General features: G+C 39.6%; 1 protein-coding gene across 10 annotated transcripts in view; it reads left to right on the forward strand.

The window, feature by feature from the left end:
- The window catches only part of LOC139446700 (filamin-A-like), a 171,354-nt gene that overhangs the window by 116,143 nt on the left and 35,379 nt on the right, over positions 1–19,832 (forward strand). For 9 of the 10 annotated variants that reach the window (XM_071227975.1, XM_071227978.1, XM_071227973.1 and 6 more), the window contains exons 14-22: positions 140–733; positions 2,179–2,352; positions 2,727–2,837; positions 3,532–3,744; positions 4,137–4,307; positions 5,065–5,188; positions 5,567–5,720; positions 6,557–6,746; positions 7,118–7,362. In XM_071227975.1, the coding sequence (XP_071084076.1) occupies positions 140–733; positions 2,179–2,352; positions 2,727–2,837; positions 3,532–3,744; positions 4,137–4,307; positions 5,065–5,188; positions 5,567–5,720; positions 6,557–6,746; positions 7,118–7,362 (1,976 nt within the window). The remainder of the gene's footprint in view (positions 1–139; positions 734–2,178; positions 2,353–2,726; positions 2,838–3,531; positions 3,745–4,136; positions 4,308–5,064; positions 5,189–5,566; positions 5,721–6,556; positions 6,747–7,117; positions 7,363–19,832) is intronic. The other variant, XM_071227981.1, reaches the window with a different exon arrangement.

Below are 19,832 nucleotides of genomic sequence, written 5' to 3' on the forward strand. Positions count from 1 at the left end.
ATGATTAGTTGAGGATGCATTTGATCTTAGTTCTACATGTCATCATGTCAGTTGGATAATACTTGTGTTAGATAGGCTAAAAAACACAGTTAATGTATACAATCTATATCGATGACAACTTTTCTCCTTCACCTCAAAGAAATGCCAATTGGTGTGACCTCCGAGATTGGCATCATCAGCGCAGGCCTCCCCAAGGCCAATGCAACAGTTACGGTAACATCCCCCACTGGAAAGACCCGGGACATGCCTGTCACGGAAACCATTGACGGTCACGCCGCCAAGGTGTCCTTCAACGAACCTGGCCCTCACAAGGTCGATGTCACCTATGGTGGTGCTCCTGTTCCCAAGTCACCTTTCAAGGTCGAGGCTTTCCGACCTCCCAAGGTCATTGCCTATGGTCCTGGTTTGAAGGGTGGCGAGGCATTAAAGCCTGCTACGTTCACTATTGATACTAGAGAAGCCAAGACCCCAGGAGGAATTGGTGTCACTGTAGAAGGCCCAGGAGAATCCAAAATTGAATGCAAGGACAATGGAGACGGCACCTGCGGTGTTGCCTACTTGCCACCACAGGAGGGAACATACAAGGTTAATGTTACCTACGGCAACCAGCATATCCCGATGTCGCCGTTCACGGCCCAGATTGGCCCCAGTACCGGCCCCCCGCCAGGACCTGCCGTCAAGAAGCCTGACCTGAAGGGCGTCACTGCTTATGGCCCTGGACTTTCACCCGATGGTAAACTTTGCATGGAGTGACTGGTCTTTAGCGCCAAGGATCGTCCGCTACCCATGATGCATCACTCACAATGACTAAACACGTGGTGCACCTTGATCATTCACTAACAACACCAGGAAAAGATAACTCTTCATCATGTTGGAGATGCATGTCATGTCCTTAAACACATTTTTTCACTCTTTTTTCCGTCATCACTCCTCATTTTATGTTTCTTGCATCAACTCTGACTTTTTTCCAGGACCTTTAACCATTTATCATTGTTACCATTTGTTACTAATATGGTTGTTTGTTTTTTGTTTTGTCATCAATTTTTCATTTTTCAATTGATCTTGTTTCCTAACAACTAGTCTTATAAATGGGCTCAGGTTTAGATTACAAGAATAGATACAAGCATAGATGAAACCTTTTCAGCTTTAGTTTTTTGTCTTTAGATGCTATTAAGAGGGTTATATAGTTGTTCACAGCCAGAATTAGTGTAGATTGTTATGGATAAGATTCTCAGTGCAGTTGCTTCTTGCCCAGAATGTTTTCATTTTTCCTGTCACTAATGAATGTTGTCCCAACTAAAACTGGAATGTTTCTTCTCACATGCTGAGAATAGCATGAATGTTTGATTATCAGCTTTTAGCACAATGTACGCAGTGGTAGGAATAGGGATGTCAGGGGTAACACTCGAAATAATTCTGTCTGTCGGACACTGCTTGATGTCATGTTGCTCTCCTAGGGTCATATATGTAGATTTAAGAAGGGGTCGCTTTCTTTCTCTGATGTCTTGTGTGCTTCATCCCTGATTATCCAGTGTTTTGTATATTCTATTGTGATATATACCCTGAAACCATTCATAAACCCAGCTTCGTTTTGAACCTGATTTGAATTACACAACGCAAAAATAGCTGTTCAATCCAATAAAGCTCACAATTCAGTCCTATGTTGGTGATAAGATTGACAGTGACCTTACTTTCAAAACAATGGTCGCAAATGGAGTCAGGGTATGTATAGAATGGACAAGGGCGGATCAAGCATTTTTAAAAGGGAGGGGTGAAAAATATCAAAATCCTTTCTCAATTTTGCTGCCTACAATATTTGGTTTACAAAAGGGGGGGTCTGGCCCCCCTGGATACCCCCTTTGGATCAGCCGATGATGGAGATACAGTATACTGTATTATTGAGTATGCATTTGCTTGTATTATGTAAGATATACAGATGTGTACAAGTCATTGAGTTTGGGTAAAATGATCATGAACATTTTCAAAGTCAATGTCATAATTTCTGTTCTATGTTGCCTTCTCCAGGCAAGTCACTTTTCCATGTCCACTTGTGTCGTCATGTTCAGATCTTGTAACGTTGTTCATGTTTCATCTGTCTGACCGTCACATGTCTGTGCCCACTCCATTATGGTCAGTCTGACAAAGAACAGCACTAACATCCAGTTGACTACTTTCCAGGAGTGTTCATCGAGTCCCCGACAGAGTTCACTGTGGACGCCAAGTCTGTCAGCCCAGTCGGACAGGGAAAAGTGAGGGCTATCCTCACCAACCCCTCCGGCACCCTCAATGACACCGCTGTCCGCAACAACGGCGATGGGACCTACAATGTTCAGTACACACCATTTGAAGAAGGTATGTACTGGGGAAAATGTTGGAGGATTTTATAGCAACTTCATGAGGTCTTGCGTCTATTTGTATCTTTAAAACAAGAGTTGCCTCCCATTGACAATCATTACATTTGGAGTGAGTGAGTGAGTGAGTTGTGTTTAAAACCGCTTTTAACAGTATTCCACATTACTTTTGGAACAATTACATGAAGATTAATTAAGTGTGTATTGGTTTATTATTATTTTCTTTAACCATTTGCTGTGTTTCATAATTGCGTAAAGTTATTACTGCTATACAGATTTCTTCACTTGACCTATCATGTTTTCTGAAGTCGCTATGTATCGCTAGAGCAGTGAACAGTTAAACATGATTGACTGACCATGGTGCTTGTTGGACAGGTCCAGTGTCACTTGATGTCACCTATGATGAGGCCCCCATTCCTCAGTCTCCCTTCAAAGTCCAGGCTGTTCCTGGCAACGACCCCAACAGAGTCAAGGCCTATGGACCAGGTAACACATGCTTCAAAAATCGCGCTCAAATACTAGCGATTTGTAATAACCAGACAGTAAACCACGGTTATAACAAACTTGAAGGGACCACTAATTTTAGTTTGTAATAACTGTAGTTCATTAAAAGCATATATACGACATTTATACAACAAATGGTCAAGACTGAAAAATATGTTCGTTATATCAGTCAGTTCTTAAGATGATTCAATTACATTTGTGACCCTTGAAGATTCGGGGTAGAATAGGTCTTCAGCAGTCATGCTTCCCGTAAAAACCGACTATGCTTGTCGTTAGAGGCGACTAACGGATCGGCTGGTCAGGCTCACTGACCTGGTTGATGCATGTCATGGTATCCCAATGGCATGGATTGATGCTCATGATGTCAATCCAGACCGCCATCATATAGCTGGATAGAGCTGGAATATAGCTGAGCACAGCGTTAAACAACAAACAAACAAACAATTATTCTTTATCATAGCTCTGTGCCATGTAAGAATAATGTTAACAGTTATACCTGTAATTAATATCTCCCCATTTCTTCTATGTGAAGGTGTGTAGTTACATGGTATTTGAACACTTTGTAACAGCTGTGTGCTAAAACAAGTGTTATTCTCTATACCTCCCTATTTTTCATATCTGTAAAAGCCATGTATTATATGATTGAGTGTTTAACCAACATATCGCCTACTTCCAGGTCTGGAGGGCGGAGTCACCAACCTGCCCGCCGAGTTCACCGTGGACATGCGTGGTGCTGGTAAGGGAGGCCTCGGCCTTGCTATTGAAGGCCCAGTGGAGGCCCAGATGAACTGCCAGGACAACCGTGATGGCACATGCAACGTCCAGTACCAGCCGACCAAGGCCGGAGACTACGACATCGCTGTCAAGTTCGCAGACAAAGATATCCCTGGTACGATGGCCTTTCTGTTTTGTTTCTGATATTATACTACCTTATATAAACGGTTGACATACAAATTCCATGATTGAATTATGGTTTTGAATTGGTAGTTGAGAAATATTTTGGGGTTGTTGTGCCTGAAGATTAATTGCAGAGTAATATACAGATACCTATCTAATTTCTGAACATTTCACATTATACCTCTTGAAATATATGTTATCACAAACATACAAACAGAAAGGTTTTCTTCAAAGCAGCTTTTCAGGCAAACAGAGCTTTCTTGTCTTTTTGTACTTTTTGACTGAAATGATTTCGTAAATAAACTTTCAAGTATTGGTGTTTCCAAATACATAGTATCAATGTTTTCCATGAGCAGTATTTGATTTTCCCATGATGCATTGCAGGCAGTCCATTCCGTGTCAGCGTGTGCGACCCTGTTGATGCCAGCAAGGTCAAGTGCTATGGCCCTGGCATCGACTCAAAGGGTGTGCGTGCAGGAGAGCCTGCAACTTTCACCATAGACGCCAAGGATGCTGGCAAAGCACCTGTGGATGTCACATACACCGATAAAAATGGTAAGGAGTCAAAATGCAAATGAAACGGTAAGGAGTCAAAATGCAAATGAATGAATTAGTCAAGGAAAGATTTATCTTAAAACTCAACACTTTTCAACCATCATGGTTATCCAAACATATATCTTGGGTCGTCTTCGGTGCCGTGATTCGCTGTGCAGAGTTTCATCCCTTGGGCACGCCAGGAACCTATGATTGTGTATTCGAATCCTGGTTCGCCCCGATTATGTTTCTAGGTTTGTCAGCAGCATACCTACATCTAAGACCTGCATCACTCCTCCCACATTAAGCTGACACGCCGTGATATGACTGGAATAATGTTAAAAGCGGTGTTAAACACAACTCACTCACTCATAACCATATCTGGGTCACTTGAGACAGTCCAAACTTAAAGCGACAAATTCATAAAGATCCCTGTACAACATCAGTGTAAGACTATGGTTGTATCAGATGTGTATTGGGTGAGCATGTCCTGCTCTGTGGATGTAATATCAACATTTTCACAAACCTTTATCACTCCAGCACAGAGCAAAGACACACGACATCAAGTAGTGTTTGCCAAGGGAGGTAACTCCAGTGTACCAGCATGACTTGTTCATATGCATCGTAAAACGAAAAGAACAATCATGGAATACGCTGTCAGTGCTGTAGTCGACTGTAGCAACAGTTTTCAACAATATGTCAATAATCTATCAGCATATAGAAGCATCATGAAGCTTTGTCAACACTGCACTGACACTGTTTTTTCTCTGCCTTTCAGGCAAACCCCAAAAGGCAAAGATCGTGCCAGTGGAAGAGGGTGTGTTCAATGCCACATACGTCCCTGCTGATGAGGGCAAATGCAAGGTTGATGTCAAATATGGAGGACAGAATGTGCCAAACAGGTGAAGACACTTTGCAAAAAGAGAAACAGAAACAATTATTTTGGAGTCTTTTGTAATTAATGTAATTGTGATTGCCTTGTTTGGCTTGAACTGGTCAATAAAGGCATCACTAAATTTTAACTGAAATAAGATTTGAAGATTTTGCTTGGAATCAGGTTTTCTGGGATTGTAGAATAAGGGGAGATAACTTGTGTAACGCTATCGACTCCATTCGCACCAGTTTCAAAATGATATGAAACCGTCATGGATAATATTGCTTTTATGAATTGTTTTCATCATTGATAATTCGTAAATGTCACTATTCTGATACTTCAGTACTTCTTGATTATTTGTTGAAGCTTGGCCATCGCCTTATGCTTTTACTCTATGCTGTTGCAGTCCATTCAACATGAGTGTGCTACCTGGTGTTGATGCAAGCAAGGTGAAGGTCACTGGCGCAGGCGTCAGTAACGCCGTCCCCGCAAGTTTGCCTGTGACCTTTGACATTGACACAAGAGAGGCAGGAGTTGCTGATCTGGAGGCCTATGTGCAGGTTAGTGTAAATCCAGAAATATAATTGTAATGTTTATGCTAGGAACCTGTAATGACTCTCACAGGTTTTCTTTATTAGGAACATTTCATGACTTTGTCATTTTGTAATCACTAACACACAGCTAGGTTGACACTATTGATCACTGTTTAGCTTTATCAATGACCAATGACTTGTCTCGTGTTGCTTGCTGCATGATGGGGTTTCTGGGACAAATCAGGCTCCCAGTACCCAAAACTTGTTGTAAGAGCCCACTATGATTGATAAGGACCAGTCTTCTCATGTCAGCATGACCTGATTGTGTGTAAACTTGCTCATACTATCAACCACCAGCTTTGCCCACCCTTAATCATCCGGGTAAGAATTGGTCAATAGCCAAACTTGTAAGAGGCAATTAACGGGATCAGGTGGTCAGGCTGGCTGGTTTGGTGATGCATGTCATCGTATCCCAGGCATAGATCGATGCTCATGATGTCAATCACTGGATTGTCTTGTCCTTACTCGATTATTATATAGACCACCATCATGTAGCTGGAATATTGCTGATTGCGGACTGTTAACAAACTTATATAGACCACCATCATGTAGCTGGAATATTGCTGATTGCGGACTGTTAACAAACTTATATAGACCACCATCATGTAGCTGGAATATTGCTGATTGCAGACTGTTAACAAACTTATATAGACCACCATCATGTAGCTGGAATATTGCTGATTGCAGACTGTTAACAAACTTATATAGACCACCATCATGTAGCTGGAATATTGCTGATTGCGGACTGTTAACAATCTGTTAAAACAAGCACCTGGCTAAATTAAGTATGTTCTATCCCTCAGCGCCCTGATGGAACCTACATCCGCCCCATGGTGTTGGAGAATGACGATGGTACCTTCTCCGTTACCTACACCCCTGAAGACCTTGGCGTCTACAATATCAAGGTCAAGTACGGGGGACAGGAAGTGCCCCACTCACCTTTCAATGTCAAGGCCATACCAACAGGCGATGCCACCAAGTGCCGCATCACAGGTTTGTTCTGTTACAGAAAATATGTTCTGCTTCAAAATGTAAATAAAACATATATATGTCTAATTACATGAGTGTATGAGTGAATTCTAATACAGAAGTTTATATACAGTCAGTAAGATAAACCTGTGCAGATCTGGGTTAGAATAAGTCTTTAGAAACCCATACTTGTCTTACGAGGCGAGTAATGGGATTGGGTGGTCAGGCTCACTGACTTGGATGATGCATGTCATCATATTCCAATTGTGTAGTGTGATGCTCATGATGTCAATCACTGGTTAATTGATTAATGAGCATGGGACTAAGTCAATATCTCAGTGAAATTACTTTTCAGTCTAACTAAAAATCTTATTATGCTGTATTGTGTGTTGTAGAGGGTGCTGAGAAATGCGTTCCCGTCAACAAGGAAACTGTCATCACAGTCGATGCTGCACAGGCTGGCACCGGTAAGGTGACATGCCGTATCCGCAGTCCAAGTGGCAGCGACATCGACATCGACATCATTGACAACAGTGACGGCACCTTCAGCATCTGCTTCACGCCACAGTTCGCTGGTGACTACACCATCAGCATCAAGTTCGGTGGACAGGAGATCCCCCAGGGCGACTACACCATCCAGGTAAGGGAGACAACTCTTGTACTTCCAAGGATAACATTACACGCAGTTTAAGTTGTTTTGGTTTCAGAATGGAGGTCTGCTTGTTTGGCATGATTTCATAGAAATAAAAACAGTGATACATTTTTTAAAGATTATTTGACAAGGCTAAATTTAACATGTGTTTATTTTGAGCCATGTACTGTTGAACGAAAACTAATTAACACTTAAAAGAACAGAGGTTCTAAAACTAGGGGAAAAAATTCTTTGCTTGCGGAAATGTTTATACTGTTGTTACTTTGTGGCTCAAAGATACACTCGCGGCAGGTTTAGATTTGGCCTTGACGGATTGTTTACGTGTGTTGTTCATTGTGCAGGGATACTGATGTAGGCTCGGTAAGTCTGTACCAGTAGCAGACGTAGAGGTTGTTAGCCAAGTGTGTTACCTTATCGTAAATATCATATTTAGGAATATAAATTGCATGATACCATTTTTCTTCCAATATATGATATTTGTGACATGTGACACATGATGGTAATTATCTCATATAATGTCCTTCTTAAAATAAAGTGTGCTCGTGTATTTTCGCTCTATGAAGTAGCTTCAGCAACTGTGTAAGAATACAATGTTTGAGTGAACTACATGATTTATGAGTGCCAAATGACTCGCAGACATGTTTTCTACAGAAAAACGGTGACACATTGGGATACCCCTATCTGAGCATACTGGGAATGTTAGTCAATAGTAAATTGATAGAGATTGGAGATTTTACTTGCACTTTCCGACATTATGCATATTTCACACATAGTAATTGATAAAGTAGGCTTTGTATGGATGTATGGTGTATAACAATACTTCCTGATTTATAACAATACAACCTCATTTGCATATTTGCATCCTGACATCAGGGTTTAATGTATTGGTTTATTGCATCGATGACACTTCATTATATGATAAGTCATTGTCAGGAAGTTGTTATGAAATTTGTAAATAATCAGTTTTTGACATTTGGACATAAAATGTGGCCACACAAATCTCGATGACTCAGACTCCTTTTACGTTTGTAAATGGAGTTCCACTGTATCATCCCGGCTGATCTCTCCCTACACTCCTGAACATGTTAATAAGATCATCATACTAATCCTTCATTACTGACTAATGACTCCACATTCTAAGATGAAGCTACCAGTTTAACTGTTAAATTCATTTTCGAAGTTGCATTAATTACTGTGAAATAGCATTCCACATCATGACGATTTTATTACTAATGTACAGAAATGTCAGAACTGAACTTCCCCTCGTGACCATGAAAATGTATATGTAAAATTGTTACCATGGCTTCATAAATTATGTTTTTGAGTAGGTAAATGCAATTCATTCAGAGTTTCAAATGAGTTTCCAAATGATACTGGTATTCCTAAAGGGATGTATATTTACAGCAAATGGTTATTATATTGTAGATTTGATATGAAAATCCTGAAAACAGAATTTCATTCTATAAGCAGATACAAATTCTACACTAGGTCTTTGAAAGCATCTGATTAACTGCTGTGAATGAGTTTAATGGAAGATAGTATGTTCACCTGCCGCTGGTGTGTATGTTCATCAGGGAAGCAGTATCCTGTATTCACAATGTTGACTACTTAAAACCTTCGAGGCTTCACCGCAACTGATAATGTTAACTTAATTAGACAAGATGTTATCTGGAAGCATTGGAAGCAAGCCATCCTCTAGGTAATCAAGGGAGGGAGGAATCCGCTGGCCTAACCTCCATTACAAGATGTTTGGCTGAAAGCAGATCAAGTCATATTTTACACTTCTCACTTCATAAATAAACCTTTAAGAATGTGCTAAAGTACTAGTTGGGATATTTATAACATTGGGAAGATGAAAAAGCATTGATTCGAAAGACATTCCAATTGTTTGGAAGGCGTAACTGTTTAAATGGGTGTTGAGTAAAGTTTTATTGTTGGAAGTCAACAAAGATTGTGGCACTCGCTCAACATGAGTGTAAACAAGACATTGAATAAGTCACTTTAACCTGCATCAGGTCTACATGTATATCACTCTGCCAGGTTTGTATAATATATAAACCAATCCTCCTGCTTTTACTTCCTTTAGGTGTGCAACTGTATATGATGTTATAAACACTTCTGACTCGCAGGATATTAAAGATTTTCTAAAATTCTGTATAATATTGTTAAATCATCCTGGCTTGTTCACTTCCAGTCCAAGCATTTGTTCCAACTTTTATTGTATTGAGTCTGGTTATAAGTGTAGATGTATAGAGTCTGGTTATAAATGCAGCTGTATTCAGTCTGGTTATAACTGTAGCTGTATTGAGTCTGGTTATAAATGCAACTGTATTCAGTCTGGTTATAATTGTGGCTGTATTCAGTCTGGTTATAACTGTAGCTGTATTGAGTCTGGTTATAAATGCAGCTGTATTGAGTCTGGTTATAACTGTAGCTGTATTGAGTCTGGTTATAACTGTAGCTGTATTGAGTCTAGCTGTCACTGCCTGGTAATAACTGTAGCTGTATTGAGCCTGGTAATAACTGTAGCTGTATTGAGTCTGGTTATAACTGTAGCTGTATTGAGTCTGGTTATAACTGTAGCTGTATTGAGTCTGGTTATAACTGTAGCTGTATTGAGTCTGGTTATAACTGTAGCTGTATTGAGTCTAGCTGTCACTGCCTGGTAATAACTGTAGCTGTATTGAGCCTGGTAATAACTGTAGCTGTATTGAGTCTGGTTATAACTGTAGCTGTATTGAGTCTGGTTATAACTGTAGCTGTATTGAGTCTAGCTGTCACTGCCTGGTAATAACTGTAGCTGTATTGAGTCTGGTTATAACTGTAGCTGTATTGAGTCTGGTTATAACTGTAGCTGTATTGAGTCTGGTTATAACTATAGCTGTATTGAGTCTAGCTGTCACTGCCTGGTAATAACTGTAGCTGTATTGAGTCTGGTTATAACTGTAGCTGTATTGAGTCTGGTTATAAAGGCAGCTGTATTGAATCTGGTTATAACTGTATCTGTATTGAATCTAGCTGTAACTACCTGGTTGTAACTGCAGCTGTTTTGAGTCTGGTTATAAAGGCAGCTATATTGAATCTGGTTATAACTGTATCTGTATTGAATCTAGCTGTCACTGCCTGGTTATAACTGTAGCTGTATTGAGTCTGGTTATAACTGTAGCTGTATTGAGTCTGGTTATAACTGTAGCTGTATTGAGTCTAGGTGTCACTGCCTGGTAATAACTGTAGCTGTATTGAGTCTGGTTATAACTGTAGCTGTATTGAGTCTGGTTATAACTGTAGCTGTATTGAGTCTGGTTATAACTGTAGCTGTATTGAGTCTAGGTGTCACTGCCTGGTAATAACTGTAGCTGTATTGAGCCTGGTAATAACTGTAGCTGTATTGAGTCTAGGTGTCACTGCCTGGTAATAACTGTAGCTGTATTGAGACTGGTTATAACTGTAGCTGTGTTGAGTCTGGTTATAACTGTAGCTGTATTGAGTCTAGTTATCACTTTAGATGTATTGAGTCTAGCTGTCACTGCCTGGTAATAACTGTAGCTGTATTGAGACTAGTTGTAACTGTCTGGTATGTTACAAGTGATCCCGTCTCGTGGAATCTGTGGACTGTGGCTGGGTACCGAGTCTCTGGGCTAGGTCATGTTGGTCTGTGCAGCCATTCAGTTACAGTTAAATGCAGTAAGCAGCTGTGGAACAATTAACAGTGAAGTAAGCCTTGATACGGCTGCAAGGTGGTGAATGTCAAGTCTACACATAACAATTACCATTAATAATAATTCCACCATATTTCCTTTATGATAAGTAAAGGAAGTCTGTCTGGCCCAACAATTCAAAACAACCGTTTCTTGTTTACTGCGCTCTAAACATTGGTATCCAAATCTATATCTAGTGACAACACAGGAAACTATTCAGATCATCTGAACTTTTTTTGTAAGCTGGGATAATTTACAGGCATTGCATGCGGACTTCCTCCACGAGTTGATGCAGTTGGTGAAGATGTAGTCATGCTGCTGTTGTTGATTCACATTAGTCATGTGATTAGTCATGTGACCTCAGTGAAAACGAGACAGCACATGTTTGTGGCAGACTCCCGAAAAACTATTTCATGTTGCGTGTAATTGCTCAGGAGGAAAAAGCTATTTATCTTTTCAAATTTTCGAAATAACTTGAAGTTGGTGTAAATGGTGACCGCAGCATCCTGGCTGTGTGGATGTCTGTTGGTAGACTGGTGTGCCAGAAGGATGGGACTAGAACATGCATCAGGGAGACATATGGGGGCGGATGGAGGGGGTAGGGGGAGGCCTGCAGACAGGCGCCAAGCATGATGTCATGCAAAGGAATGTCATTGTCTTGAACTGCTAAGGACAGACTACCCAAACAAGATCACATCTAGCTGGTAAAAGAATTGCCATCCTTTAACATTTAGATGGAATATAAATGACTTTTCTCTTTTGTCTTCATTGATTTAAAAACTAGCACAGACCAGACTATTTCTACAATTGTTTTCTTTATTTTGATTTGATGCAGATGGGAAAATCTATTTATTAGAATAAAATAACTGTCTGAATATGATCTTTCAATTAGTTTCACATTTTCCTTTTGTAATTTGTAAATTTGTTTTGAGCCTGTGTCTTGATCTCTGGATTTGTTTGAAAACAGAAGATATAAACACAATTACTCCAGCGTAAGAAATAATTTGCATTTCTCTAGATTAGAATAAAATTTAAGAAGTCAACTCAGGGCAGCTTAGAGAAAATCAGGCTTAATGAGGTGAAAGCACTTTTTTGTCTAATCCAATCAGAGCATCTGAACAGCTAGCTTGAGCAGAGTCAGCTCGCACATGCAAGTAATTTCCTCTTCTCAAGTTGTACGTCCCTACTCCCCTGCACTGTCTACTGTAGCTCGGCCACTGCCCCTCTCCTGAAGTCAAACACTCAAGAGGAAAGCTGTATCTGACTTACTGGAAATGTTTTGTTTGTTCACATCAGAGCACATCAGAGATCTGGCTAAGAATGAACATTTAACCATTTTTTAAAGAAGTTAGATTTGAAGGTTGGTGTCAATAATGTATCAATACGACCAATTTGGAAACCAAACGATATTGATCATGAATAATATTTGATAGCAGAATTCCTTTTTTGATGCAAGCTGTAACAGAAACAGTATTTCAAATGTTAGTTGAGAACAATGACATGTGGCCTGTTTGCTGAAGGAGTGATTTAGGGCCTACTCTGAACTCACATGCAGGAAAATATTCTTGCAATTCTGATAATATTACTACGAAAAAGTGATAAGGTGGTTCTTAATACCTTGTAAAAGTCGACCGTCTCCCCTATCTACCTAGCAATTTCAGAAGGTGAATAAAAGTAGCTGTTAAAAAACATACCGTTCCCTCATTAAGATAATATGTTTTTCTTATCTTGCTATCATTATGTTTAAATCATGTATGCAGCAAGATTAGGTGTTGGAATGACAGCATCATCTGCCCTTGATGTTTGTCCCGGGGAGCAAGGGGAGATAACCCAGCTTTGAACCTACCCCTGGTGTCCCAGCATCTCCAGGGAGGGTGAGTGGTGGGGACAGGAGCAGGGATTGCGCCAGGGCATCTGGTGTGATGGGGGTTGATTAGAGAAAAGGGATTCAACAGTGAGGAAGATATTTTGGTATGTCATCACTTCAAGGAAAAGCAAACTTTAGGATTGCCATCATTTCAAGGAATAGGAGTGTTTTTGGTCGTGGTTGTGTTGTATGTTTGAAATCAAGCTGGTTGTTGTTTCAGAGAGTGGCACTGAACTGACAGTATTAACATGTTTATTAGCTTATACAATCAATTTCAAAATTGTTTGTGATACATTAAGGAGATAAACCTACTGTGTAAATCGAGCGCTTTAAATCTAGGACTTAGGAATCCTCGCTAAAGACAAACGATAAAGTTCTGATATCAAAGCCATAGGCCTACAGTTCTGATGGGCTATCAGCAGCTGTAGTTTATAGATTGCCATGTAGGCTATCGCAGTATTCATACACCTTTTTCTGTGAATAGGCTTAATTTTGAGGTATCAATTACAAATTTTAATACCTAATTTGAATCCTGTTTTGACCAATTAGAAATTAGCATTCTTCAATGTCATGGTAGAATATTTCTTGGAAATACACAGGGAATCATCATATTGTTATCAAATGAAAAGGCGTTCAATGTAAATTGTATTGATTATGATTTATTCAAATCTATGAAGAAAGTTTTATGACTTTTATACATAAAGAATAATTATGGCAATTGTATGCAATTAAGTGTACAACTTAAGATGTTGTTCCTATATGCTTAAACCATTCATGTTATCAGTAGCCTTTCTAAAAAGAACTTCTTGTTTAAACTGTGTTTTATTTATTCTAATATCTGCAAAAAACTTTCACAAATTTAATGAAAAAAATATCCAAAACTTCAAACACAAATTTCATGCAACAAATGAAACAATTTTAATTGCTTGCAATGGAAGTTTTCATCAGTGCAGAGAACTTGCACTTAAAAAGATAATATGAATGCGGAAGTGTTCAGGCCCTGAAAGTGTTTAGACAGGAGCATGTCATTGAAGGCTCTTAATGAGGCTTCAACAGAGTCTTTGCTTATCTCGTAAAGATTAAACTCAAACGAGGACCTTTCTGAAAAAGAGGGTCTGTTGAAGACATTGGGAGCTGTGGCCATGCAGCTAATGTATGATCTAAGCTTCAACACTTCAGCGAGACAGCTGCTTCTGCCGTCTCGCACACAGACTTAAATGTCAACCTGAAATAGGAACGTAAATATTTGACTTGGAATCTAAATTGTGTTCCTTTATCAGAAGTACCAGATCATTCTGTTTTCAATCACTTTGATGAAGTTTCTTTTTTTGGTCTTTGGAGTTTGAAAATGATTGTGAAGTGTGTTATGTGTAACCCCAGAGTTCTTATTGAAATATTGATTGAATTATTTGGTAATTTGATTGGATGGAATGTGATGTTGATGTAAACAGTTCTCCACATTCAGCCTCAAATGAACCTCACGAGGTGACTCTACTACCTACCATTATCCCAAGGTAATTAAGTAGCAGCAGGTTGCGAAAAAATAACATTTTAGTTGAGATTGAACAAAGAATTTAAGAAATAAACAACATTGACTAGAAAGATAAGACTTGCAAAACAGATTTGCAAAAAAGCATAATCAATCAGCATGTTTTTCCATTAGCTTTCGAAATGTACGAGATGGTGAGTTTTGATTGACTGAAACAGCTGCCTCAGATGACAACAGTAATATCCTCAGTCAGAAACATTACTCTGGCATGCCGCTCAAATGCAGAAACAGTGCGGTAGTTTTGACTTTATTCTGCATGTATGTTATTTGTGTTTATTACCTTCCTTACCTTGGATGATCATTCTGCAGATACATAGTGTTAATGGTTAGGAGATAGACACCACTGCTCAACATGTAGCAGTCATTAAAAAAGCACCAAGGTGGAAAACTTACTTGTTGAGTCCCCCTTTTTCCTACACGTGAATGTTCTGTCGGCCCGTCCCTTGACTCTGCATGGTATTCCAACTCTCGTCTTTGTGAGATTCATACTTCATCACTTCGTGCCTACTTAGCTGGGCAGGCAAGTCTATCTTTACAAAGAGTAGTTTTCAGTGTGCTGATAAGTCTTCAAGTCATCAAATTGCTTAGAGTGATATGTACTTTTAGTCTAACATGTACTTTTGCCAAGAGAAAACTAAACTATTAAGCTGTGGTGAAGTGTCTGTCTCAGATGAACAACAGTTGGCCCAGTCTGGTAGGTCTGTGCTCTGTTAGGGAAAGTCTCGTCCCCTCATTCTACCGCCAACCCCTCCCTTTCAGCTCTCTCATTAAGCTTCAACCCTCTCATCCTACCCTAACTCTATCATCCAACGCCTCACCTGAGCAGGAAACCCTCATCCCACCGCTGTTCCCCTCATCCCACCCCTGTACCCCTCATCCCACCCCTGTACCCCTCATCCCACCGCTGTACCCCTCATCCCACCTCTTTACCCCTCATCCCACCCCTTTACCCCTCATCCCACCTCTTTACCCCTCATCCCACCCCTGTACCCCTCATCCCACCCCTTTACCCCTCATCCCACCCCTGTACCCCTCATCCCACCCCTTTACCCCTCATCCCACTTCTTTACCCCTCATCCCACCCCTGTACCCCTCATCCCACCCCTTTACCCCTCATCCCACCCCTTTACCCCACATCCCACCCCTTTACCCCTCATCCCACCCCTTTACCCCTCATCCCACTTCTTTACCCCTTTCTTCACCACCTATTACCTCATCTCACCCCACCCCATAAACCCTCATTACATTTCATTGCAAGCCCCTAACATATAGTGCTGAGTTGGCGGTACTGCCTAACACCATGACCCCCTGTTATTTACTGCAGTGCCCCAGAGGTTTGAGACAGAGTTTATGCTACTGTTAATTGACCTATCACTTCATTCAGTTTGTCAGGAAGTGCTGGAGGGTGTCCACAAGCCAACTGTGTGGGCTAGATTGTAGATATTTAGATCTAGAGACTAGTTTAAATAGAAAAAAAGTGTAAAAATTCTTCCTTAAGAAAATATTAACATATAAAAACAGTAGAGAGAAAAAAATATTTCACTGTTCAGCAGAGGAAATATGATGAGTCATTATGTTTTTTGCCCTCAATTTGAAAACCATTCCGTGATTACCAGACATGTAATAATGGCACTTAAATACGTGCAAACCCATTCTATGATAACCATGCAGACATGTAATAATGCCACTTAAATACATGCAAAACCGTTCTATGATTACCAGACATGTAATAATGCCACTTAAATACATGCAAAACCGTTCTATGATTACCAGACATGTAATAATGGCACTTAAATACATGCAGCCAATTAAAGTAAAGTTTAAACTCTTTGAGCATTATTTGCAGACATGTAATAATGGCGTTTTCAGGTTTTAAATTTGTTAATATTTTAGGAACTTAAGTGTCATCCTAATCCACCATCAGAGTCTTTTAAAAATTGGTTGCGATATTGTCCTTTTGATGAAAAATGACAAATAATGAAATATTTCTTGCCTGTCCTACTGCCATTTGTCTCCAGCACAATCACTGCATTTAGACACACATCGACACAGTCACAACTTTTAGACATTTAGACACATACAGACACAGTCACAACATTTAGATACACACGGACACAGTCACAACATTTAGACATTTAGACACATACAGACACAGTCACAACATTTAGACACACAGACAGACACAGTCACAACATTTAGACACACACGGTCACAACATTTAGACACACATGGACACAATCACAACATTTAGACACACAGACACAATCACAACATTTAGACACATACAGACAGAAGAATTTTAGATGCAGATTGTTGGTGCTTACGACAAAGGTAGAGTTTCAGCTCATTAAAAACTGATGTGTGTTTCCGTTATTCATCTTTTGTACAGGTCCTGTTTTCTAATCAGGGCCTGTCTCTGCTTTGTTATCGTCTGGGATCTTGTCAAATCTGTAACTATGAACTTTATATGCAGGAGCGTTTTAGTCCTTTGATTTCAAGATAGACAAGAGAATCCGATTGGTTTACATCTCACCAAGTCTCCTAACCAGAGTTCCTGATTGGCTTAAAACCTTTTCATGTCTTGTGATACAGATTGGCTGGACCAAGCTCAAATTCCAGGTTCATGACAGTTTTGAAATTCTTGTGCATTTATGGGCACTGTTAAACTACTTGCAAATGCATTTAGCCATTAAAACAAGATTATCTCCACTGATTATGATTGAGGGGAAACTCATATTCCTTAACAGATGCATCTTTGGCCTTCTACCTAGATCGCTTTACACTTTACAAGACTGAACCCAAGTCTATTATGACTAAGCTTTCATTAACAAAAATAGATCCATCTTTATTTGTGATAAATTATGTTTTCAAGTCAGGAGTGAGATGTGTGGTGGGTGAGTACTCTGAGCTGTGGCGACACCAGCCTTGGAGTATTCTATCTTTCACTCCCTGTAGAGAAGCAACGGCCTCACGGAATTAAACTGCAGCTCCACTCATTGGATTACGCTTGCCCATAGTGGAAGGGATACCAACTCCCTCCAATTTTACTATCTCCTCCACAGCATACTCTTGGCATTTTAAGAGAAGCTTTTCGACTGTCTTTCAAATTGTTGCAGTGGATTTTTAAGGTTGTGTTGAGGAAATTTCTTTAAGGTATAGTATATTTTGTGTTCGATTTTTCAATGTTAAACTCTAAGTAAGGTTTGTATTTACACATTGTCTATTGTCTCATAGACAAATGGATCAGATATATGTTGTGAAATGGTCTTATGCAGTTGAAATATTTTTGCATGAGTTTTGTTGAATATGTGAAAAGAGATTATATACACTAAGGGAAGCAGTGTGAATAGAGGTTATTTACTCTAAGGAAAACAGTGTGAATAGAGATTATATACGCTAAGGAAAGCAGTGTGAATAGAGGTTACATACACTAAGGAAAGAAGTGTGAATAGAGGTTATATACATGAAGAGAAATTGTGTGATTTGAACCTATACATTAGGAGCATCACATTTAAAGAATGCCTGAAGATTAGAAGAAGTTAAGTGGCACAATAATATTATATAGTTCATAATATTGTAGTCGTAGTTGTGACATTTAATTATTAAATACCAGGTATCGCTTGTCATTAGGCAAATTGATAGTTAGCTACAATGTATATATGCTGCTAGTTGTGCTCTGTGAAGTGGAGGCAAGGTTTTTGGGGGGTATTTGCACCTCTGTTTTCATTATCACTAAATAACCTTTTTTATGAATACTGATAAAGTGTTTAGAATCATTGTCAGTTTATTGTAATAGTGACAGGCCCTCTCTGAAAAGCTGTAGCTAATGGCATGGCACATAACTGGTAGCTACAGTACATAGCTGATCAACATCTTTTAAAAGACATTTTTGGCATCGTTGGTAGTTTAGTCACAGGATCTGAATGGTGGAAGACTATTCTGTAAAACATATATTAAGCATCTTTGGTAGTTTCTATATCTAACGGAATAGTGCAAAACTGTTAAGACTATCAACTCAGCAAGAGAGTCATTTAGTCCTTGATAGCAGGGGCAGTACCCAGTACTGGAACAGTTCCCCCCAAGGCTTCCCATGCATGTCCTATCTTAACACATAGTACTTGGGGTAAGATGTAGCAGGACTTGCTGCTTATCTAAATAACCTCAGGTAGTTCATATTCAGTAGTCAATCTGAGGATAAATGGTTGGATGTAGATGAAAGAACTACCAACATGGCAATGACGGATATGTTTCACGACTCTATATGTTGCTAGTGGGGTTGGGTAGCCTAGTGCTACCGTTGGATCCTTTGCTTAAGACCCTAGTTCGATTTCCCTATGTGTACAAGGTGTGAAGTCAGTTATTGTGTCCACTTGAATATTTCTAAGTGTAGCAGGGTGTGGAGTCATCGCACAGATGACATCCTTACCTTGTCAGCTTGCTGACGGGGTTAACCTCTTTGGTCATATGGACAAGGTGTCCGACCTCTGATCAGAAGGTTTGTGGTTCGAATCCCATCACGGGACTCGGAAATTTTATGGCCTCTACACAAGCATGGTATAAAATGAATTCACTATGCTCTTCCTGTTTCTATTGATTAACTTAATTTGTCCCAGCAAATTGTAAATCTTATCATTCACAGGGATTTTTAGTTTTGTTAATTGTCTAAATATTTCATTTTGCAAGATGCTGGGAGTCATGTTTATTTATGTTCAAGTCAGGATATTTATATTGTGCAGTAAAATGTTGTCAGCACATCAACCTGCAGAAGAAACTTGAATGTAATTGGTTTACTCGTTTCATTCGTCTCTCTCTGGCCACGGGGATGTTTACAGGCAGCAATGGGGGGAACATCATCCCATGACAAAACGTTACTCATCCTCGCCACCCCTCGACAGAAAGTGGCTCTACATAAAAATACCCAAAGATTGATGAGATTTGTCCATTGGAATGCAATTTCAATTATCAGGCCTGTTTCTACCTTCAAGATAGACAGGCATATGATCAGTCCATGTAGACTGCTTTGCAAATATATAGATATATATAAACCTTGAGGTAGAGGTATCTCAAATTCCTAGTGTTTATAGAAGTACTTCAAACTTTATCACTGGTTATTTCACTTTGACTAAAATTCGATCTTTCAACTATGACAAACTCAAATATGGCATGCTCTTATAATGGAAGTAGATTAACTTTTCAGACATTATCGTGAAAAGTTCATGTAGTATAAGACATCTTTTTGCCATCAGCAGTGAGAGCAACGTTCCAATTCATTACTGTGATATATACTGCGTCTGAATGTAAACTCATCACAGACCTCGTTGAGACTAGCCACGATAGATATCAC

This window comes from Haliotis cracherodii, unplaced genomic scaffold (genome assembly GCF_022045235.1).
Source record: "Haliotis cracherodii isolate W230 unplaced genomic scaffold, xgHalCrac1.p SCAF_6, whole genome shotgun sequence".
Classification (NCBI taxonomy): Eukaryota; Metazoa; Mollusca; class Gastropoda; order Lepetellida; family Haliotidae; genus Haliotis; species Haliotis cracherodii.